A 24468-nucleotide genomic window follows, 5' to 3' on the forward strand; every position below is an offset into this window, starting at 1 on the left:
GTAACCATGCTTGTTTGTTGCAGCATCAACATCTGATGCTCTGACTGAGCATATAAAGACATTATGCTGAGCATATAAAGCTGACCCTGCTACTGACTGCCCAATAGGTGGGTTCCATTTCAGACAGCAGGGGCAACCTGCCCCGTGACCCTTCCTGCCACATTCAACCCCTTGGTTTCTTGTGGAGACAAAGTAGAGGATCCCATTTGCAGTGATGAGGGATCCCTGGATGAACGTATCAAACTGATTTCTAGTCAATCAGACCATGGAGTCTAGTACAGTATTGCTTACTCCAACTGACAGGAGCTCACTGTGTGCATATGGACCCAACTAGTCATCAATACAGCAGCCGGTAATATGTCAAAAGTGTAATCAGCTTTTCTGCGCCATCTCTTCTAATTCCACTCTTTACTGTAACCACTATTTCTTGTTGCTTCCCCCCCCCCCCCACGGATAGGTCCCATGATCCAAATAATAGATATTTTTTAGTGAGCCTCTCTTCCTTTTTTCACCACTAGATACAGCCCTTTGAGGTTGCACATACTTGGCTGCCAATGTACATGACAAAATTAGGAATTTCCCTCAGATTATAGTGCTGGAAGCCATGAGTCCTGCCCTGAAGCAACAAAGGACTGGTGAAATCATTAACTTAACTGGACAGCTGGTGGTTTAAAGTGGCACAAGCATTTGAGTTTCACAGAAATTCTTCACTAGACAATTGACACTTGCTCCTCCTACTTTTACTCAGTATTGTTTCTAAAGGTAAGACCTACTTTTTTTTAGCAGCCAAGCCACCTGTTTGTCTCCACAAGAGGAAGGGTTGCCATTTCTGGCTTGAGAACTTCCTGAGAATATGAAGATGCTGCTTGCGGAAGGTGAGGCTTCTCAGAAGGGATGTGATACTCTAATCTATCTTTTGCAACTGCCATTTCTTCCAGGAATCTTTGTTGTCTGGAGATTAGTTGTAATTTCAAAAAAACTCCAGGTCTTACCTGAAGCCTGGTAATACTAACAAAAGATCCATCACAGTACACAATGTAGGTCCTTCCAAAACAAGTAAGACAAATACTTTCCTTTTCTGAAGGGAGTGGTTGATTTTCGTCTTCTGCTAACAACACATTTTACCTCTAATTTTCTGCATCTGTAAACAATGTTATGCTCTTTGATGGTCAGAGCAAAAGCCCTACGCAGATTCTCATATGAAGGTCAACTTTTCCCCATCCCAAAAGAAAATGGTGTCTTTGGACCTGGAGCAACAGGAATGGAATTGCTAAGGTTAAAGAGCAACCAGAGCAGGAACATCTACCACACTCTCCCCTGATTGGCCTGTCAGGTTCTTTCTGTACAAGCTGTTTACCTTGTAGACCAATCAGATGCTTAGGAAGATGTTTCTGTTGGTCCCACTGGTGGGGGAGGTCACACTACTGGACTCTCCCAGCTGGCTTCCTCCTGCTGCAGTGATGCTGGAACTATATTTAGACCTACTCTCCCAGCCCTGCAGGGCAGTCTACATCTTTGCCAAGAAGAATAACATCCCTTTCATGGTGAAAAACATAGACATGCTTAAAGGTAATCAGGACTGGGACAGAGTTATCTGAAATATACTTTTCTTAGTCTTATGACACATCTTTTGTGTTAAAACTGTTACATTAATCTTTTAGGAGTTTGTCCTTGATTAGTTTCAATGGGACAGGAGAGAGGACAAAATATATAACAGGAGTCCAATGGCAATTTAGAGTTTAACAACATTTATTTTGGCATATGGTTTCATTAGTCAGAGCTCACTTCTTCAGATACACACCTATTTGGGATGGTTATCTTCTTCCATCTTTAGGAGGGATGATCATGGTGTGGTGAGGGAGGAAGGCAATACCTGCCTGGCCAGCCAGATCAAACAAATCAATCCTGGAGATCAAGGGAGTGACAGATGTCCCAGCCAGATCGCCTTCACATGCACTTCATCATATACATGAAGTATATATTGATAAACATGACGAATATATATATTAAAAACAGCAAACAACAGGAAGGTGGGAGAGATGTTACACCTTTACAGTGTAGTCAGTTGAAGTAAGATCATGGGTAATTTTGGGGATCTGCCAGGGACATCAGCATGCAGAGCCTGTGGATATTGGTCTTCCTTTCTTGCTGCTTGTCATTTGGCCATTAGAAGTCCAATCTTGCATTTTGCTCTCTCTGCTGTCTACTCCCCACCCCACCCCGAGTCTCAACCTGACAAAGCCGAAAGACTTATCTCTAGTGCACTCATCTTCTTTGTAGCTTCAATATTTCCATCACCTTTTTTCTGTCCATTCTATGAGAGTGTTTCTTTCCTTGGAAACCACTGAGGGCTTGTTTTTGCAATTTCCTGCTTTCCACTCATACCACAGATTTCACTTCAATAATGCAATATGCTATACTGCTTTACTGCACACTCTTTGGCCTTCAGAACTAAAATAATCTCTTGCCCTCTCCTATTAACTTGGAGGACAATGTACATTCTAAGCTGCTTTCCAAACATTAGATGACTGCTTCAACCCCACTCTCATTGAGGATTATTGAATCCTACAATTTTTACTGCCTATTACCTCATACCATTGTGTTCCTTAAGCAATAATTTGCTATTTCAGTGATAATTATTAGAACTATCGCAGCATAGTAGCTAGAGTGACAGACAAGGATCGAGTACACTTGGGTTCAAGTCCCCCAGATGGAGCTTACTGGGAGACCTGCAGCCAGTCACCCTCTCACAGCTTAACTTACCTCACAGGGTTGTGGTGAGCATAACATTCAAGAGGAGAATGCCATGAATGCTGTTCAGAGCTCCTTGGAGAAAGGGTGGGATAAAAATGTGACAGATAAAGCATTACCCATTGTTATAATGATGAGCCATTCCAAACTTTGTGGGAAAACTCTCTGACTATGGAAGCCCAGGTGGCAGCCACTGCTAAGTCTGCCTTTTTTCATCTGCAGCGAGCACGACAGTTGGCCCCTTACCTGGAGCACCGCAATTTAACAATGGTGATCCATGCTATGGTCACCTTGACGATAGACTACTGTAATGCCCTCTACATGTGGTTACCTTTGATTCTGACTCGGAAGACTGCAGCTAGTGCAGAAAGCTGCAGTGCAGTTGTTAATGGGGCTCCCTCGATGGGAGCACATTCAACCGGGGCTGCGAGAGCTGCACTGGCTGCCTATAGTGTACTGAATCTGCTTCAAAGTGTTGGTATTGAGCTTTAAAGTCCTATATGTCAAGGACCTGTCTATCTAAGGGACCTCCTTTCCCCATATATACCCCAGAGAGCACTGCGTTCAGGAAGTCAACATCTGTTATCCATCCCCGGACCAAGGGAGGCCAGATTATGCTCTACACGAACAAGGGCCTTCTCGGTGGCAGCCTCTAATTTATGGAATGCACTCCCAGAGGCCACAAGAGCCCTGTGGGATCTCTCCCAATTCCGCAGGGTCTGTAAAACCGACCTTTTCTGGCTGGCCTACAGTAACTAATGCACGTGGAGCTGCCACTACTTTGCCGCTGAATACTATCATATATTTATATGACACCCAATAGAGCTATACAGAGAATTAAGAGCTAAAATGAGCCTGGACCACCTTTGTAAGAAATTTTATAGCACCAGGTTTAAGTTTTAAATTATAAATTGCTTATGTGTGTTGATTTTATAACAATAAAGTATTGTTATTGTTATATTATGACTGTGAGCTGTCCAGAGTCCATATGAGGAGTGAGAGGCATACAAATTTAAGGTAAACAAATAATAATGAAAAAATAAATACCAGATAGGAAGTTATCTTTGATTAAAGCCACAGAGACAGCCCTGCAGCCAGGATTTTTTTCATCGGAGGGCATTTAAAGTCTTTACTGGCAGTGGCTAATAATAATAATAATAATAAGTTTTATTTATACCCCGCCCTCCCCGCTGGGGCAGGCTCAGGGCGGCTTACAATCTATCATGATGTAGTATCATGATATGACAATACAGGTAAAATCAATACACAATATAAATACAAATATAAATACAAATACAGATACAAATATAAATTAATGTTAAAAAGCTAAAAACTATATGGTGGTGCTACAGTCTCTATTTATACAGGCAGCGTAATATTCAGTCTGGTCACGTCTTGAAGGCTTCTTGGAAGAGGACGGTTTTGCAGGCCCTGCGGAACTGGTTGAGGTCCCACAGGGCCCGCACCTCCCCCGGTAACTGATTCCACCATTGGGGCGCTTTTATGGAGAAGGCCAGCTCCCTAGTTGTTTTAAGTTTGGCCTCCTTAGGCCCAGGGATTTCCAAAAGATTTTGTGAACTGGAACGCAGTGCCCTCTGGGGAACATACGGAGAGAGGCGGTCCCTAAGGTAGGCAGGTCCTTGGCCATATAGGGCTTTATAGGTGATAACCAGCACCTTGTAACGAACCCGGTACACAATTGGCAGCCAGTGCAGTTCCCGCAGCCTAGGCCACACGTGTTCCCACCGGGGTAGTCCCACTAGCAGACTGGCTGCTGCGTTTTGCACCAGCTGTAGTTTCCGCGTTCGGTACAAGGGCAGCCCCATGTAGAGGGCATTACAGTAGTCTAATCTCGAGGTGACCGTTGCATGGATCACTGTTGCCAGGTCACCTCGTTCCAGGAAGGGGGCCAACTGCCTTGCCCGTCTAAGATGAAAAAAGGCGGATTTGGCAGTGGCTGCTATCCGGGCCTCCATTGCCAAGGAGGACTCCAATAGCACTCCCAAGCTCCTGACTTCACGCACTGGTGCCAATGGCGTCCCGTCAAAAGCTGGGAGGGGAATCCCTCCTTCCGGGGCGCTGCGACCTAGGCAAAGGACCTCTGTCTTCGCTGGATTCAATTTCAGCCCGCTCAGCTTGATCCAATCAGCAACGGCTTGCAGTGCCCGGTCCAGATCTATAGGGGCATCAGCGGCCCGGCCTCCCATCAGTAGGTAGAGCTGGGTGTCGTCAGCATACTGATGGCATCCCAGCTCATGTCCCCGGGCGATCTGGGCAAGGGGGCGCATAAAGATGTTAAATAGCATTGGAGAGAGGACCGCCCCCTGAGGCACCCCACAGTTAAGTGGGTGCCTCTGAGACAGCTCTCCCCCAATTGCCACCCTTTGTCCCCGACCTTCAAGGAAAGAGGAATAAATTAAAGTTAACTTATTGGGTGTGAGGAGAGGGAAGAAAGGAGATGTGTGCATTTGTGTGTTTTAAACCGGTTATTAATAGATGTTTGGAGTGGGAAAAGGGTGCAATTTGTATTTCCAGAGCAGAGTGGGTGCAGCAGCTGTCCCGTGGACAGAGTGGGTGCAGCAGCTGCAGGAAAAGCCACAGGAAGGAAGGCAGGTTAATGAAATCTCATTGGGCCAGTGTAGCCGTGTGTCTTAAACAAGATCAAGGAAGGGAAGGTTGGCAAAAATGGGAGTTGGCTGCTGCAGATATGAAAGGGGGCACCTTGAAAATTATAAGAAAGGGGGCACCTCTATAACCCTGCATAGATAACAAAGAGAGTGAAGTATGCCATTCACTCACTCTCTTTGACAACGTATTTCCACAGCTACAGGTAGCCCTGTCCTTCCTAGAAGAAACTTTCTCACATGGTGCAACCTCAAATTGCAATAACAGAAGTGCAGAAAGTTTGATGCTGAGGAGAGAGAAGAGGCTACTACTTTAATGCCTGGTTTGAGAGCTCCCTCAGTAGTTGGCTGTTACTGGATCTCATATTCTCATGTCCTCTACACATGTCTCCTAAAAGCAGAATAGCCTTCAAGAGTCATGAGAACAGAACCTTTGGCTAACATCCTTTGGTCAGTCTTTTGGATAAAATTCAATCCCTAGATTGCAACCAATATCAATGCTTCCAGTTTCATATTCTCTCAAGACATGGAATAACCATATATACATGCCATATACATATTTAGGATTAATGTGATTAGAATGTCAAATGAAAGCACAATCCACTAAACTAGGTTACAGGGCTGATCAGTTATGATAGTCCAAGATCCATGGGATCATGGTGAAGAAATGAATCCTGTTAAATGTGTGGTGATAGCTGAGGGCAAAAACACTTTCTGGTGAGATTGTCCCATGGGTCATCTATCTTACATAGTAAATATTTTATCCATTTTATAAATGGCCCAGATCCTGCAGAAACCCGAGTCCCACAGCAAAATGCTTTGGCCTCACTGGCATCAAGTTTTAAAACAAACCTAAAGTACAAAGTGTAGAATACTTGAGAATTTCTGCTGGACATCATCTAATTGATTTACTTATTTAAAATCTTCTATACTCTCCATAACTAACATCTGAGGTGGCATATTGTAATGGCTTTCGCTGCTCTTTTACCAACATTTAGGGCAGCAGTTCACTGAAGAAATTAACAAGGTGAATATCCTCAGGAAAGTGCCAGTTCTGAAGGATGGCGATTATACTTTAGAGGAGAGGTAAGAACAAAGAAAAGGCCCTCTGGCTCTCCCTATTTGATAATTATAGGTAAATGTTAATTAACAAGGTGCTTTACAACCCTAGGGCCACTCTCTCCTGGCAAGAAGGGAAGCATTCTCTTTTTACAAAATAACATTGCTCATAAAAGTAAAAAGTGAAATCTTTGGGGCAGGGATCATTTTGCAGAAAAATAGGTGGTGGAGCTCATCCAGGGATTGTTATGCAGCTGCACATACTATTCAATGGACAAGGAGATAGAACTCTCAGAAGGAGGAGGAACTCTCAGAAAGGTTCAGGAGCTGTGCTCCTGCGAGCTCCCACTGAATCTGAGGCCTGCTTTGGGGAGGTTTTAAATTGATGTTTTTAACTGCTGGCTGTCTAGCAAGCATCCAGATTTTACAGGGGTGGAAATGTTTTGATTGTCCTGGTTGGAAGGCAGCAGGGTGTTGTTGTTGCCAGAGAATACAGTCCCAGTGGACTGAAATTTGTTTAGGGATGTAAACTAGAGTTGCCATAAGTCAGAAACAACTTGATGTCACATAACAGACACACAATCTAGGGTTGCCATCTTTTCAACTGGGTACTATAGCTGCACCTTTAATAGCAGCTCCACTTGTAAGTATTACAATGTGATCTATAGCCATGTAGTGAGAAGCTCCATTGGCTAATTTCTGATGGTCAATCCTGTATGAAATACAAAGTTGGCTATTCTAGTATAATTCCTTCCTCCCATTCCCAGTGCTGCCTTACTCCTTTAATACTAAATCATCAAGGGAAACTAAAGCTGGCAGGGCTGTCTTCACCTCTCACACTACTTTTTGATCCGACAGCACAGCCATCCTTCTATACTTGACCCGCAAGTACAATACACCTAGTCACTGGTACCCCCCTGATATGAAGAAGCGGGGTCGTGTTGATGAATATTTGGCCTGGCAACACAGCACCATCCGACCAGGCGCTTCCAAAATCTTATGGCTTAAGGTAAGGCTCTCAAGTCTCTTGGCAGAGAGAGGGAAGAAAAGTTGCTTTTTGATGGTCTTTCAGTGTGCTTGAAATTCCATTCTCTGTGGTTCAAGAGCCTTTGCTGCAAGATGCAGGAACAACAGGGAAAGCCAACATTGCCTGATAAACTTTTTGACTTTTTGACATCACACAGCTAGCTATGAAAACCTGTTAGGAACTAAGATGGGCAACATAAAGCTCAGCACTGGCTGTCTGAACCCTTTAGTAGCGACTACAGTGGAACCTCACCATCTTCTGTCTACCTGGAGTTCCCTGATATTTTGTACCTTTTAACAACAGGGTGACAGGCAGAAATTCCATTAAATCTCTAGTGTTTGGGGTTTTCTTTAAGACACAGAAAATTGGGTCGAAACCTTTGTAAGTTTGGTGTAGTGGTTAAGCGTGTGAACTCCTATGTGGGAGAAACTGGGTTTGCTTCCCCACTCCTCCACTTGCAGCTGCTGGACTGGCCTTGGGTCAGCCATAGCTCTCGCAGAGCTATCCTTAAAAGGACAGATTCTGGGAGAGCTCTCTCAGCCCCACCTACCTCACAGGGTGTCTGTTGTGGGGGAGGGCGGTGAAGGAGATTGTAAACTGCTCTAAGATTCAGAGTGAAGGGTGGGATATAAATCCAGTTTCTTCTTCTTCCTCTCCTTCACCTAGAGCCAATAGTAAAGTACCCAAGAAGCAGCCATGGAAGAAAAATAACTATGTGATAATCAGTTGGGAGACCAGCTATTTCTGCTTGTGTTTGAACAACCCAGACAACTGCTGACCTTACTGTATTGAAGAACAATTTACATATCTGTACAGTTTCTGATCTGATTTTGGACAAATCTCAGACAAATACTTAGTGCATTTGCCCACATGTGGTCAAATGCACCTAGCTGGAGCCTGGAGGAAGAGATCTCTGGATGTGAACTGGTCTCACTGTAAAGACCTCCTTTCATTCTCTGTTACTAGGATCCTGATGTAGTGACTCACAAAAGCTTATGCTAAAATAAATGCTGTTAATAATCTCTTAAAGTACTACTGGATTGTTGTTTAATTTTTCTTCTAGGTGGAGGTCTCGGCCTGGTTTCATCTCCAGGTGTCAATAATGCCTGTGCTCTGTTTTGGGGCAGGTGGTGATCCCTATCTTCTTAGGTCAGCAAGTACCCCCTGAGAAGCTGCAAGATGCAGTAGAAGATCTGACCCTTTCCCTGCGGAAGCTGGAAGATAAGTTCCTGCAAGATAAGTCCTTCATTGTTGGAAGTGAAATCTCCCTGGCTGACTTGGTGGCTGTTACAGAGCTCATGCAGGTAAATCATACTGTGGAAACCTCTCATCCCTTCTCTTTTATTGGTCCGGATGAAGGACAAGGAGGTAGAACCTGGCGTTAAATCCACAGACAAGCAATCAGCCCTGTCACTTGCATGCTTATTCTCTCTTTAGCCCCTGGGAGCCGGCTGGGATGTCTTCGAGGGCCGCCCTAAACTCCTAGAGTGGCGCAGAAGGGTCGAAAGTGCTGTGGGGAAGGAGTTATTCATGGAAGCGCACGGACGGATCCTGAACACCAGTGAGCTGAAGAGCATCCGCATTGATGCCCCCATGCAAGCACAAATTAAGCCCATGCTGTTGAAGATGCTGAAATAAACAAGGCCGCTAGCAGCTTGCTGTATGTGTCCCCGGGTTTTCTGTGTCTTTTTCTGCCTTACCCCATGTGGCCTGTAGCCATTCACATTTTCTTTGTTTGCATACAATTTGCTTTTGTTCAAGCAAAAGAAATCCGTGAGCCACCATAAACAGAGGCGCGAATACTTCATGCAGATTAAATAATCAAGATTTTGCGCAATCGTTTTCAGAACAAAATCATGCCATGCGGCAAACAACGAGCTCCCGGCCAAGTTGTAGCAACGAAGCCTTTTCTGGCGAGTGTGTTTACTTACGGAAGCAGAGCAGTGGCCGGCCCCTTTGCGCAACACAGGGCTGGTGACGGAGCTTGTCGGTGCTGACTCGCCCAAGGGCAAATTCCTTCTCTCCCCGACCGAGCGCGCTGCGAGCACCGCCTCTAAAACTCCTTGAGCGCCGCCTCCTCCGGAGCTCCAGTTTAGCCTTCGTGGCTTGGCTCAACCAGTGTTTCCAGGGGTCGTCGGAGGCAGCTGCACGAGCAACGATGCCCTTCGTGGAGCTGCAGACTAACCTGCCGGCCTCTCGACTGCCCAGCGACCTGCTAGCCAAACTGTGCTCGGAGGTGGCCTCTATCCTGGCCAAGCCCGTGGAGGTGAGGGGGCCGAGTCTGGCAGGATGCCTCTTCTTGCTGGGCAAGTTAGCGACTTCCAGCTCTTCGGGCGCAGCTCTAGAGTGCCACCCGGCGATGCGAAAGGCAGTAGCCAAACGGACGGCGCCACTTTGCACGTGAGCGCCTGGTTGGAAGCTTCTTACCGGCTTCTGATCTGATCCAGCCAGTCGCTGTTCTTCAAACCAGGCGTTGGGTGGGCGAAGCTGGGGAAGTCCTCGTGTAGAGTTCTGCCGTGTACAGTCTGAATACGCCATATGCATAGTCTTTCGTCATATGCCTGCCCCAAGCTTGGGTTATGGAAAGGTCTGAGGTCACTCTGCACATGGGCAGGAGTTGGGCAGCTCGTTCTGTGGAGCTTTTGTTTGAAGTCCAGGGACAGAGGCTAGTCCTCAGTTGCTGCTTGACCTGTTTGCAAGATAATACAGCGGGCTGCTGTAAAACTGGGAAAACTGGCTGGTATGAAAGGGAGTCCTTCCTTTATCTGGGAGATGGGGAGGAAGCTTACCTGTTCCCTCCTGTCAGCTCCCTGGTTCTTGTGTGACTCTGCCTTCTAGCTGTAGGGCGCTAATTTGTTTTTGCTGTTTCTTGGATACTTGGCAGAGGGTGAACATTACAGTAAAGAGTGACCTGCCCATGATGGTCGGGGGCTCCCAGGAGCCTTGTGTGATGCTAGTTGTGTCTTCCTTGGAAGTGGTGGGATCTGCGGAGCAAAACAAGGAGCACAGTGCAAAGTTCTTTCAGTTCCTCACCAAGGAACTGAAGCTTGGCACTGACAGGTAAGCATTAAGCCCTTGGAATGAGCCAGAGAAATTGGGGAAACAGGGCTTCCCTCCCCACCATTCTTTTTTTTTAATGGGAGGGGAAGGAATTGAGGGAGTTCTGCAAAAATGGGAAATGTATTCTCTCTTTTAATGTCAAGGCTTTGTTCAATATATGTGGTACAATATATGTGGTACAAAGACTTTAATGTAAAATATAATCAACAGCATTACATAATTCCTTTGTATACTGTCAGCATATTCAACACATTTTTTAAGATATGTTCATTGTTTAAATTTAACGACTTTTGTCTACAAATGTTGTAATAAGGATGCAAATACATTATTGAAGAGTTACAAAAGTTTACCATGATAGCCAGATATGCTGCTGGGCCTACTAATGTGTTTTCTGTGGTCCACTTTGGGTAATGTAAAGGCAGAGGCTGCACTAAATTTTTGCTTTGGAAAACCTCATTACATCCAGCAGCCTATTTCCACATGTGCAAGGCATGCTGCTTGCAACAGAATATTAGTCTAAACGTTTGTTTGTGCAATGATGGTAATTTGTAATGCAGTTGATGCATTTTCCAAGTGGGACATGACAAATGTTCATGATTGTGCAAGAGTCCTTTAGTGTTGACTGCTCATGTGGACTTGTAGACCATAGAAAACAAAATGAAGACAAATGCTAATCTTGAAACTTTGAGACTGAGCAAATTTATTTATGTCTCGCTGATGTGTGTGTTAAGTGCCATCAAGTACAATGGCATGTCAAGTGTTGCATCCCTGTATTGAACAAAAATGTGTTCTGTGGGTGGACAGCTAGGTGCTGCTAGAGAGTGAATAGATCCTATTTCCTCAGGTTCCCTATAGACAGAGTACACAAGAGTGTGTTGGAATAGCTCTTTCTCCTTTCTCCACATTTTGGGCATTCCTCTCCCAAGGAAAGTTACAAAAGCAATTCCAGAATTCAGAAAGGGGAAACATGTGAGGCTCATCAGCAACTAGATAGCCAAGTCAGAGGGAGGCACCTGAAGAGTTTACAGCATGAAAGATAAGTGCATAGTTGAAACAGTTCCATCAGCAGGCTGAGTGACACTGTTCTTATGCTGTAGAGCAAAGAATTGTACTTCTACCATTTAAAATGACTTCTTTTTCCTCCCACCCAAAGGATCATCATTCAGTTCCATCCATTGGAACGCTGGCAGATTGGCAAGAAGGGGACTGTCATGACTTTCCTGTGAAGTGTTCAAAAGTCCACCAAATCATCGCTCTTGGCCAAGGCCATAAACTCCACTTAGTGGTGCTCTGCAGGACCCTTTGGGGTATAACACCTTTTCTTTTCTCTGAAATAAACCGAGTTTCCAGTTTATCTAGCAAAGTGGTAAGAGAGGATGTAACTCTTGAAGAACTGCATGTGTGTGCTCACCTGTCAGACCAAGCCTTTTATTACCTTCCATTGTGTAGATTTTGTGTGAGGTGCCTTTATTCTGTATGGACAACATTTGTCAGCTACAGCCTCTTGATACGCTGTTTGCTTGGGGACCAGTAAAGGCAAATTACATTCTGTTAACAATAAACTTACCAATTCAATGTTCAGTGCCATTGTTTTTCTTGAATGCTGACATAATGTTTGATGTGGCTGAATTCCCTACTCTAAAGTAACACAGGAGGGGAGCACAGTAAAATATCTCAAATACAAAAAACCAAAACGACTGTGTTCAATGACACTACAAAAATATAATCTACACAAATTATATTCAACAAATACTGGCACAATCCTTATTATACAAATTCTATATGTAATAAAGTCCTTCCAACCAAGCAGTTTCTTAACTCAAGTGGTCTTGTAATATTGTCCACTGTTGTCTTCAGATGAATATATTCTTGAAAAGTAGCCTCAAAAAAAGTTGTAATTCCCCACTACATGGTTTTCGGATTTTAAAGCACGTTTCAGTCTGTGGTCCTTCCTCAGGTAAAGTATATTTCCTTCCAGAAAAATAATACTTCATATACTCATTCCAAGGAAAGGAAAGGTCCCCTGTGCAAGCACCAGTTGTTTCCGACTCTGGGGTGACGTTGCTTTATTCATTCCAAACACTTTCACAAACAAGTTTGTGTATAGCTTCCTTTCGGGTTCCCAATTAACAATGTTACATGGCTTAACAGCGTCACATGATTCAGAATTCAGGTCATCTCAAGCACCCCAAGGCCCCCCTATAAAGAGGAAACACAGGAAACCATATGAAGTCTGAAAGATGGGCAAGACTTTTATGAAAGTGGTCCTTCCCGCAAACCTGGTGCCCAAACAATCTATCTTCTAGAAAATTTGTATTCTGCCTTTCTGTGCGCTATGCATTTATTAATTTACTTCATTTCTTGGCCTTTCTCCCCGGTGGAAACTGAAAATGACTTATATTGTTCTGCTTGTCTCCATTTTATCTTCACAACAACCCTGTGAGGTAGGTTATACTCAAAATGTGTGACTGGCCTAGGGTCACCAGGCAAGCTTCCATGGCAGAATGAAGATTCAAGATGGAGGGTCTCTGATCCTTGTCTGAGATCAAGATGGGTAGCTGTGTTTGTCTGTAGCTCATTTCCTACCACAAATGTTGTTAGTCTTTAAGGTGCTACTGGATTCTTATTCTTTTCTACTGATCCTAATCTGACACTCTAACCACTACACCACACTTGCTCCCAAAACAATTTTACAACACAAAATAGAAGTAATATCATAAAGTCAGCAAGCATATCAACACCAACTTCTAAAAAAACCCCTATCAAACTGATTCAAGTAACAATTTAAGATAGAAAATCAGCAAATGCCACAGAGAATCCCTCATTTATTGACCTGCCACTCCCAGCATTATTCAGAGGGGGTGCACAGAGCAGGGCCTTAGCAGTAGATTCTAGGCCTGGTTCAGAAATGCAGGAGAATGAGGTCCAAGGTGCAGAATGGACTGCATCTCTTGATAACTCCAGCTGCCAGATTACACCATTGGAAATTCCTTCAAAAACACCTTCCTATATATGGAGCAGTAGCACTGCAGGGATAACGTTCTCATCTATCAGTATACTTTGAACACTGGTTTTCTACTTCCACCCTGACTTGGATGGCCCAGGCTAGTTTAATGTCATCTGATTTTGAAAGCTAAGCAGGGTCAGCCCTGGCTAGTACTTGGGTGGGATACCAAGGAAGTCCAGGGTTGCTATGCAGAGGCAGGCAATAGCAAACCACCTCCAAACATCTTTTGCCTCAAAAATCCTACAGGTCTGCCATAACTGAGCTTTGACTTGATGGTACTACTTTTTATCACCACCACTTCCAAGGACCTGAGAATTAAAACAGCATTCCAAAAGGTGACCTGCTGCCAACTGGCTAAACTGGCACAGTCTGTTTTGACACATCATTGCCCTCTATGTATAATGCCTGGTCTAGACATGCAGCACAGGTAATGGAATAAGATGTATCTAAGGCTGCCAATCTCCAGATGAGGCCTGGAGATTTCTTAGACTTACAACTGATGTCCAGAAGACAGGGATGAGTTCCCTCAGAGAAAATAGCTGCTTTGGAGGGTTGATTGCATGACATTATACCCTCTTGATGGCTCTCCCCTCACCAACCCCTGCCCTCCTCAAGATCCATTTCCAAAATCTCCAGAAATGTACCAACCTGGAATTGGCAACCCTAGCTGTACCACTTCACATTGTGGATTGGGATATTCATATTTTAATGCAACCAAACTCTTTGCAAATTAAAGTACATCAGCTCTTTGTATCCTGTGCTAGTGTTTAAATTATAGGAGATAATTTATGTAAAGAAATTTTTGAAAATTATTTTATTGTTGGCAGTTATACACACATGGTATTTTCATATTTTGTTGTTTATACCTTATCATAGGACAGCACAGGATGACGCTTCTACGCAGCCCTAACACGGGAGCTTGCTACACCTTGAACTGTGCCTTCAAAAAACCCCTTTTTCACATTTAAAAAGCACCTTCTCCAGGGCGACAGTGCCGCTCCGGAAACAAAACACGTTGGCGGAGATAATGTTTTTGGCGGGAAAGGTTGGACAAGTCCACTCCGCCCTTTCCGGCCCCTGCTTTCCCATTGGGTGGCAGGTGTTACCCTATCAGAAGACGTTTTGCTGTTCACCCGCGGAAGTCCGCCGGCCCTCTTTTTCCTCTGAATGCCCCGCCTCCGGGAGTCTTCTCCCTTCTCCCCCTCCCCATCAGGGGAACACTTGACTGACTCCCGAGGCGAGGCGTAGACACGTGAAGCACGTGTGAAACTGGCCCGCCCGTTCGAGAAGAAGGACTAAGCGGCGGTTTATCGGGTGGCTCTTTTCCCTCATGACTCCTCCGCCGCGGCGGGGCGCTGAACTAGATACCGGTTCTAAGGAGGCAGCGACGCTCGTTTCAAGCCCCGCTGAACAAGGGGCGGTGTTGGCGGTCCAAGCGAGACTGGTCTTTGATTGCCGATCGTGGTCTTAGCTGCTTCTCGTTCCCTCAGCCGAGCTGGTGGGAAGCTTTTCCCGGCTCTCCTGCTGCTGCACAAGCTCCTGCAGAGACAGGGAACGACTACGCCGCATCTCCTCGAAGATGGTGAGGCGGCTTTCGGCTCTGATGGACCTTGTTGGAAAGTCGGAGGGAGAGAGGCTGACGCGCGTCTCAGTTCCCCCTTTCTTTGCGGGAGAGCACCCACAGCCTCTGTTATCCCTTGACCCAGACCAAGCCGGCCCCGAGAAAGATAATAGCCGTGTATGCCGAGACTATTTCGTATGCTTTCCGTTCTGAATTAAACCAATGTAGGAGATTTAGTATAATCTCTCTACATAGTCGAGCAGCGTCACCTATCCTTGGTGTGGTGGTGGTGGCCATATTTCCTCCCGGCACTTCTCTTTAATGTCAAGTATATTGTCAGAGTATATTGTAGTCAAAGCATATTGTAGTGGGTTCCTTCTGTCCACTCTTTTGAATGAATGATGGGTTCTGGAATAAGATAATGGCCAACAAATTTGTTTCAAAAGTCTTAGGAGTTTCTCCCCCCCCCCCCTTGCCTCTAGATAAGAATTGCAGCATTGAATGCCAGTTCTACTGTTGAAGATGACCATGAAGGAACCTTTAAAAGCCACAAAACTCAGACAAAGGAGGCACAAGTAAGTAAAGTTCAGTTCCTGAAATATTCTAGCATTGTCTAACCCTACCACATTGATTTTTTTTTTTTTTGGACTCTATAACACACGTGCTGTAGCAGCCCTAGACTAGCCTGAATTTATCGGAACTTGGAAGCTAAGCAGGATCCCCCAAAGTCAGTATTTGGAATACCACAAAGGAAGTCTGCAGTTGTTATGCAGAGGAGGCAATGGCAAATGATCTCTGCTCATCTCTTGCTTGGAAAACCCTGGGGTCACCATGAATCAGATGCAACTCAACAACACACTTTGCTTACTTTATTGCTGGATTAAAATTCTGTTCCCTTAGCCTAATAACATATACCTCAGACATATATCTCAGTCTGATTGGTATGTCACCTGTAACTAGGATCCCCAATCTTTCATTAAGTTCATTGGAAACCTTGAGGTAGTCATTGTCTCTCTGCATAATCTTCTTCACAGGGCTGTTATGTTACCTTGGTGATAGAACAGAATATTAAAAACAATCAAATTAAAAAAAAATGTGACAGATTCCTTAGGGGTCCTGCTGGGCTTTTTTAGAGATGTAAAAAGAAGAGGTGTGAGAGCTACCCATAAACTATTAAAATTAGTGGGATTGGAGATATAGATAAACTATGTCAGGTGTGTTTGTGTGGAAGTCTGTGGAGGCTGTTTCAGATAGAAAATGGCACAGTGTTCAAATGCAATGGGAATAAGTTCATACGTGTAAGTGGCTAAGTGATGAGAAAACGAGTAATAATCCAGTAAAAGTGAATATGCCTGAAGTTCCAGTTTAATGTCTAGACCTGAGGTGCTTGCAGTATGCCAGCTTCACTCATTATTTAAACTTGGATTGTAACCTTCTTGGAATTTAGGCAATTCTTTTTGGTTTCATGTCCTTTACAGCACATTGATAGTTTCTCAGGGAAAAAGTTGCTCTTCTAATGATTGTGAGGTGTGCATTGCAGCTTTTGTGTTACAGAGTTGTAACCACTTCTAGGCACATCTTTGACACTTTTCTTATAAAAAAACCAACAGCTTGATAAGTGTGGCTTTTCTTGGTGTTTCTGGTGAATTTTATTTGCATTAGATTCAGTTGAAGAGTAAAATAGTGCTTGTCCTTATTGATATTTGTGTGCTTTGCCTTTTGCCCATCCCCCCCCCCCCATGCTGTGCCTCCACTGATGGAACTGGTCTGCTGCCCATTGGTGTTAGAGGTCCCCAGGCTTGTCATTATGGGGACTTCAATATTAGTGCTGATGTTGTGCTGTCTGAATGAGTGTTAAGTGGTTGCCATGACATCTGAGGGGCTGTTACCCTGAGTCCTACATATGTAGCAGGAGTAATTTGTGATTTGGTGTTCTGTGCAGGGTGTGAGATTGGTGATTTGGAAGATTTACTCGATTCTCTTGTGGACAGATTGTTATTTGATGGAGTTTAGGTTAATGGAAACACCAAGCTCCTGCAGGGGTTGAGGACCAATTAGAATGGTTCTTACCGCAGGAAAAAAAACCAGATTTATACATTTTTTGTACCACCTCATTGGATTTTCCTCTGTTGTGTTAAGGAGTTGGATCTCTGGAATCAGGAAGGCAACTGGTCAAAAGACACAGTTGCAGCTCTGTATTAGATCTAGCTTGTTTGTTCTTGAAGAACGGAGAGGAAAATGAAGTGACTGGGATGATGGCTAAAGTGACGGTAGGAATGGACTTGTACTAAATCTAACATAAGATAGAACTCACCTTAAAGTCTGTTCTGTGGCAGGTATGGTGAGAAAGAAAATGTACTTTTCCGCCCTTTTAAGTCTGCACAGCATCCTCTAGCAGTACTGTTCTGAGCTGTTTGTGTCTCCAGGAGAAAATAGTGGGTGTTTGGCGGCACGCTATACGGTATATCCAGATTGCTGAACACTTTATGGATAAAATCAGTCATATCTAACTTGACTTGAACTCTTCTTCACATCAATTACATAGATTTCAAATGTTATTGAGGCATTTTTTAGGTTTTTGTGAATTCCTTTTAGTTAGTGCAGCCTGAGAATATGAACAGAATACTTAGATCTGAGACCCATCACTTGTCTCCTGGATCCATGTCCTTTGTGGCTACTAAAGTCTGTCAGAAGTGTGTTGTCCCAATGGGTGGTGAATATTGATGCTATTGAGAAAGTTTCAGAAGGTGATGTTGAGGGATTTTTCTGTGCCTCATGGCCTTTGGTCTGCAAAGTTCTGTAAGGTTTCATCTTGCTCCCAGTGCTGTTTACTATCCAGTGAACGGCCGCCTAGAAATTTGAAGTGAATAGCCATCAATATGTGAATAATACAAAGGTCCCTTTCCCCTTTAATTAAAAAAGGTGGTGAGTACATTGAGCCAGTGATTGGAGGGAGGGGAAGCGCTAGAAAAGAGCAATCAAACTTAAATTCAATAAAAACTGAAGAGTATTAGATTGGTTGCAAAGCTGACATGGGAACAGGTTACAATCTACCCCAGGTGGAAATCTCCATAGAATTGATGTCATCTGTGGATAGCATCAATTGTATTGTATTTGATGTGTATATTTGTATTGGTTTTATATGTATATTTTTATCTTTTTATTTGTGAGCAACTTTTTATGTGAGTTCGCAGAAAGATGAAGTAGAAATTATCAGAATAGTTAATGGTGCTGCTCTTGATCTATAGGAAGCAGAAGCATTTGCTTTATATCATAAAGCTTTGGATCTTCAGAAGCATGACCTGTTTGAAGAATCTGCCAGAGCTTACCATGAGCTCCTTGAGACCCGCCTGCTACGAGAGGTCAGTGAATCAGGATCCTTTCTGTCTGGTGGGTGGGTGGGTGATGCATTGCCACTTCACTATCTGTAACATCCTTATCTTGTGGAATGTGTAGCCCTCAGTCTGGTCCTTTGGGGTATTCTTGATCTGAGTTTTGGGGAGCTGAATGAATGCATAATGCTATATACTTTTCATAGGCTACCGGTAACATATTAATGGAAGGGAAGATTTTGAGCTACTTAGAAACATACAAGGGATACTTTTCAGAATAGAGATATGGAAGTCTGGAAAAAGAAACTGGAATTTTTTTGGGGGGGGGGATTTTTTTCCTAAAACCATTTTCATTGTTTCCAATGGAAAAAGTAGTTGTTTTGGTGGGGAGAAATACTCTCTTTTGGAACAATTAGATGAATATATTATAAGGCAGTTTTAAAATATTAGCTTAACTCATCAAAATTGCTTTATTTCATTGCACAATAATTATAATGTGTGGAATTTTTTTCTGTAGGTTGTGAGCACACACAAATCATTTGGCATACTTTTAATTCCTTTCTTTTATGCCATTTGTGAAAGAAACTGCTCTGTGTTTGGAAATAAACACATCAAATAAGCAAGCTAACTTATGAAGTAATAGAGAAGCCTGCTCTGTCTCTGCCAACTTCGTAGTTCTCAAAAATCAGCCAGGGTACAATGAAAGTTCAGACTTGGAAGATCCAGATCTGTCAGAAACTGGAGATCATTTTCAAGGATCTATTGTTTAAATGATAAGATACGGAAGGACAAGTTGTTTAAAGATGATTTATGGATTTCATGTGCCTGGTTTTATCTCGAGTTATATTTTCTGTGTGCAGTGGTGATAAGCTGTTGGGCTGTTCATGAATTAATGGGACAGGAATATTTTAAAATAAATAGAAAATAAATACGTTATTTAGGAGACCAGTCTTCTTGTGAACTGTTAGGTTTCTGGCAGACATGTTTTTTTTGTTGTTAAAGAGTGAAGCAGTTTGAAAAAGGGAGTGTTGCTTGTGGTGTATCCTTTAACATCAGTCTCACCAGGTGCTATGGCAGAGTTCCAGCTCTGAGCACAATATTCTTGGGGTTGGGAATAGAACAAAATGGAGCTTCTGTTAGTGTACTTATCTTGCAGCTTTATGATGTCCTTTCTTGTAGTGCTTACAATTTATACATAATATGCGTTATGATATTAATGTAGTAAATTAATATTGAATAAGAAAAATACAGTACATATTTCATTTTCCCTCAAAATTTCAACTTTATTTTTCTAGCAAAATAACTGTTACCTATGTTATGAAAATATCCAGAAGCGCCCCCCCCCCCCTTAAGTCTGCTTAGCAATTTCAGCTTTGCAGACGTATTGCTTTGTAAGACTTTAGAGGTAAGGTTCTTTGGTTTCTGACAATCTTGTACTTCAGTCTGAAGTCACTGTAGAGCTTGCTTATGTAGCCCTTTTTCCCCACAGCATCTGAACCTGGAATGGGTGTCCCTTACCTCATCAGGAGATGTTTGGTTTAATGTACTTCTATTTTCTGGTGGAGCTGACCTACAGAGCTTGCTCAGTAAACTTTCAGATCCCCACTTGGCTTCTAATTACCATGCTAGTCTTTTCATGGTGTCTCTGTAGTCAAGATTCATCCAGTGCATCAAAAGAAGAGGGCTCTAGACCATAGAAACTTAAGCTAGAATAATTTTTTCCTGTTTACTTTAACAACCAAAGGAAGGCATCCCCCCTCCCTCCAATCTGATATTTGTGGTGGTGGATTTGTGAGCCATTTGTGGTTCACTGAGAAGATGGTATGCTTATTTTGCTTTCCAAAGTCATTCTGGTTCAGGTGGCCTTGAATGACTTGGTGTTATGCTTGTTAAAATCAGATGAGTTGTTATTGTTAATGATTAATATATTTGTTCACCTGGTTTCCAATTTTCAGGCAGTCCCATCTGGTGATGAGAGAGAAGGATTAAAGCATCCTGGCCTGATGCTAAAATATTCTACTTACAAAAACTTGGCTCAGCTGGCAGCGCAACGAGATGACTTGGAGACAGCTATGGAGTTTTACCTGGAGGTGCACTGTTTGTGTTTTAATATACACAGGGCTGGTGTTTCCATTCTGTATGTGGCTAATACAACAGCAGAATAACACAGCCATCTTTCAGTAGTAGGACGAAATGTGCTGCTGTTGGGGTTTCCATTTCAGACTGGTGAGCTGCCCTCTAATGCCTTCAGCTTCCATGAAGCTTGTCTTTCAGTGAAAGTGCAACCAGCATATATCCAGAATTTCACTTTAAAGATGAAGCAAGAGCTTAGGTGCTGTGAACCTTATGTTTTAAGCTTTGTTGGCAGACTCTGAAATGTCCTGAAAATTGTGTGCTGGAATCTTATTACCTCAGTTGTGATTACTTTCTGCTCCAATTGGTACAATCTGTATGTGCATGCTTGACATTTTGTGTTTTCCAGGCTGTAATGCTGGACTCCACTGATGTCAACCTGTGGTACAAAATTGGTAGTGTGGCTCTCAGGCTTATGCGCCTTCCCCTAGCACGACATGCTTTTGAAGAAGGTCTCATGTGTAACCCAGATCATTGGCCTTGCTTGGATAACCTTATCACTATCCTCTACACACTCAGTGACTACACAAGTAAGTTATGTCCTTTTGTATTTTTTTTTTGTAAATGATAATGTTGTCTTTGCAATAGATCTTAAATCATTGCTAATCACTTCCTTAAAATCAGATATGCCGTGAAATTTTAAAGATAGATTTAGGGCATCTGAGATGGGAGTACTCCCCAAGGACACAATTTTGATTATATTTAGAATCTATTAATTTTTGAATGTCTGTCAAATAATCCAGGAAATTAACTCTTTTCATATTAGGTTTTGGTATTTTGGAGGACTATATCTTGGAGTGGAGTGCCCTGGAATGGAGGGCCATGTGAATTGGGCAACTTTGCCACTTCCTGTGTGAGGAGCCCCACTCATTTTTTCCCTAACTTGCTCTGTATTAGCAGATTTTGTATAATATTTTGAATAGTAATGGACAGAAGGCCAATGTAGTAGCTTTAGTGGATCAGTTTTATCTTGTTCAGTTAGTGCCCTCATTTATCAGGCTGACTCTATGCTATTGAGTATATGAAGAACTAGGAGAAAAGAGTATAGAATGAATGAACTAGGTTCCTTACTTCTGTTTCTATCCCCAGCATGCTTGTATTTTATCTGCAAAGCACTAGAAAGAGACTGCCAGTACAGCAAAGGACTTGTTATTAAGGAGAAGATTTTCGAGGAGCAGCCATGCCTCAGGAAGGATTCACTAAGAATGTTCCTTAAAGGGTATTTGCATCCATCCCTTTATTCTGAAGTTTCTTGACTTAGGATATTGAGGGAGACCATTGAGGGTCTGATTTTCTAGGATAGTTTGTTGTCCCAGAGGTTTTGTTGTCTACACAGAATAATTGAATTTCTTCTGTTTCATGTATTTATTTTATCCTGTTTGACTTTAGTCATAGTTAATGCTAACCACAGATATAATATTGCAGGTTGCCCTTTTATTTGGCAAAAGCAATTATTTGTATCAGGAATCTCTTAATCTGATTCTTAGTTTAGGATTATTTCCTGTGTACCATTCCTCTAGGCATTTTTAATTAGATAACAAATATTGCTGCTTTCATGTTTATTGCTCTGTCACTGTTTTTATGCCCACATGGTACCTGTGGTTCAGAGATGTTTTACACATATCCAGAGAGATTTCTGATGTTTTCCTTTGAGTAGCAGAGTCTTGTACAGCATCAGGCTGCTTTTTGAGAGATTTCCCATCATACTTGGAGGACTGTAATTTAATGAATATTACTAGTATAATTTATATCCTGTCATTCTTCTGTCATGAAACTCAAGTTTATTACAATCGAAGATCAGCATTCAAAGTCGTCAGCAAACATTTACATTGGTTCCATATCGTGAAACTCAAGGCAGTGAAAATAGTGTTCATAGATTGGCATGCCCAGACATGCTTAGCCTCAGCAAGACTGCTGGAAAATGTGAAATGAAAAGTCCAATTCCTACTGGGCAATGAGGCTAATTGTGTGGTTATTTGTCACTGCATTTGGAGGCAAGGTGTACCTCTGAAAGGCAAAATATAAGTATATTTGCTGAGACTTGTTGTTGTTGGTCCATGTTGCATTCCTAGTTCATATGTCAATATGAGAATTTTTTTTTAAAAAAAATCTCTTGTAGGGCTGCATGAGACAGAATGTCATTTGGTTCATATTCTTGCATTAAGAAAAGCTAATCTCTCACAAGCAGAATTCAGCAGTGAATCGGGTCACTGTACCTATATATTTTTTGAATGACTTTAAACACTGAAGATAAGTATGTTTGCATCCTGGTGAAAATTGTCTGGGGTTTTTATTTCTGATAGAAGACAGGCAGTATCTTCCCTGAAAGAATCTTTGCTTGTTACTTAATACTGCTTCTGGTATTTGAAGTGCAAAATTTGGTATACAGCATCCAGAGTTGCTGCTGCTGTCAACATAACACTTTGGTTATCTTGATTATCTAAGTATCTGGTTTTCCCTGAATTTTTAGTGATATGTCAATCCACGATGTCAATGTGAGTGCATCTGAAGCAAAAGCAATAATTGAGGAAGCACTGGAGCTGCGGCGGAAAAGGCAGGCTTTGATGGCACGGAAGTGTGAGCCAGATCTGAAGCTTATCCAGCCAATTTCCGTTTTCACGTATGTGTGGAGCATTTTCTCCTAGTTAGACAGTTCAGAATGTGGTCTGAATTTTAATAATATCCAGATTCTTGTGCTACTATGTAATGGATCAGCTGTGTGTCCTTTATCTCATGTAAAGTTCATAATAGTAGCTCACTTCCCTGGAGTTACTGGGAGTTAATTCTATTTCAGTGGCCTGTTTTGAAATGAATCACTGTGATGGGAACTGTAATTCTGTCTGAGGTTCTGTTTCCTTGAACTGGGCTCCCAGTACCTGATGTTATATTAGTACCGCATCAAGGTAGCTAGTTAATAGCAATTTTCTAGAAGTGATGGTATCAGTAACAGCCTTACATCATTATGACTTACTTTAATCTGCTGGTTTTAGCTGCATTTAAATGTTATTGTTGTTAGAAATGGTGAGGGTGGTAATTTATATGGCCATTGTTATTTTACACTTATATGTTGAAATTTTTGTGAGCTACTTTAGAAACATTTCAGAAAGGACAACATTTTTGAAGTAGGAAGCTGTCTGGGTTAGAAACACATTGGAAGCTCTGGTTCCAAAAATATTTCTCTTGCTTCTATGGTTTGGCTGGGCAAATGGACAGCAAAAGGCTCAAGGTGTTTATTCCAAAACTGTAGTCTCTTGTGGGTTTGGGAGATTGATTGAAATATTTTCTGAATGAACCAAATATCAGCCTATTTTGGATCCTTTATGGAAGATTTCCAGTAGCTTCAGTCATATGATCTGACACAGAACTGTTTTACCCTTATTGTTGCATGTGGGACTTTAAGAGTTTGATAGTGGAGAGAGGAGTGTGTTGTGCTATCCATCTGCCAGTCAGTCCACGTTATGTTGTTATTCCTCCATGGAGCTCAGAGTGGTGTACACAGTTCTCCCAAGCTGAGCTTGCAATGGTTGTCATGCATTTTCTTGCAGGTGGAAATGTCTTGGGGAGAGTTTGTTGGCAATGTATCAACATATGACAACTTGTGAACCACCTCAGCCCAGTCTGGGCAAGAGAATTGACCTCTTGGAGTACCAAGATCTGGAACAGCACTTGGCTGTCCCTACAACTTCAGCTCCTGTCAGTGTCATTCAGCCTAACCCAGTGAACGCTAACCCTGTAATGTCTGTGACGGAGCCACTGCTAACATACACACCAGTGACACCTACCTTTCCCAGTCCAAATATTTTAGAATCAGTAAACTCTGCAGGTGAGACAATTGTCATGCTCATAATGTGTTTATCTCTTGTTCAGTGCTGAATACTTTCAATAGTTGTTTCTTCACTGCCTTTGTTTGCACC

The 24468-nt window shown here is 42.7% G+C and overlaps 3 protein-coding genes across 4 annotated transcripts in view; all 3 read left to right on the forward strand.

The window, feature by feature from the left end:
* Positions 1–1182: 1182 nt before the first annotated feature.
* LOC132579253 (glutathione S-transferase theta-1-like) lies at positions 1183–9127 on the forward strand. Its single transcript, XM_060249498.1, has 5 exons — positions 1183–1569; positions 6374–6461; positions 7293–7443; positions 8589–8765; positions 8899–9127. The coding sequence occupies exons 1-5, from the start codon at positions 1374–1376 to the stop codon at positions 9097–9099; spliced, it is 813 nt and encodes a 270-aa protein (XP_060105481.1). The 5' UTR covers positions 1183–1373; the 3' UTR covers positions 9100–9127.
* A 268-nt stretch (positions 9128–9395) lies between these two features.
* DDT (D-dopachrome tautomerase) lies at positions 9396–12102 on the forward strand. Its single transcript, XM_060249500.1, has 3 exons — positions 9396–9727; positions 10346–10521; positions 11675–12102. Exons 1-3 carry the CDS (start codon positions 9620–9622, stop codon positions 11745–11747), a joined length of 357 nt encoding a protein of 118 aa, XP_060105483.1. The 5' UTR covers positions 9396–9619; the 3' UTR covers positions 11748–12102.
* A 2581-nt stretch (positions 12103–14683) lies between these two features.
* The window catches only part of CABIN1 (calcineurin binding protein 1), a 102548-nt gene continuing 92763 nt past the window's right edge, over positions 14684–24468 (forward strand). Inside the window, exons 1-8 of one of the 2 annotated variants that reach the window (XM_060250119.1) lie at positions 14684–15110; positions 15572–15664; positions 18338–18451; positions 20377–20511; positions 20904–21084; positions 21644–21773; positions 23025–23174; positions 24100–24377. In XM_060250119.1, the coding sequence (XP_060106102.1) occupies positions 15108–15110; positions 15572–15664; positions 18338–18451; positions 20377–20511; positions 20904–21084; positions 21644–21773; positions 23025–23174; positions 24100–24377 (1084 nt within the window). In that variant the 5' untranslated portion in view covers positions 14684–15107. The remainder of the gene's footprint in view (positions 15111–15571; positions 15665–18337; positions 18452–20376; positions 20512–20903; positions 21085–21643; positions 21774–23024; positions 23175–24099; positions 24378–24468) is intronic. The other variant, XM_060250120.1, reaches the window with a different exon arrangement.

Source organism: Heteronotia binoei, chromosome 11, assembly GCF_032191835.1.
Source record: "Heteronotia binoei isolate CCM8104 ecotype False Entrance Well chromosome 11, APGP_CSIRO_Hbin_v1, whole genome shotgun sequence".
Lineage (NCBI taxonomy): Eukaryota > Metazoa > Chordata > Lepidosauria > Squamata > Gekkonidae > Heteronotia > Heteronotia binoei.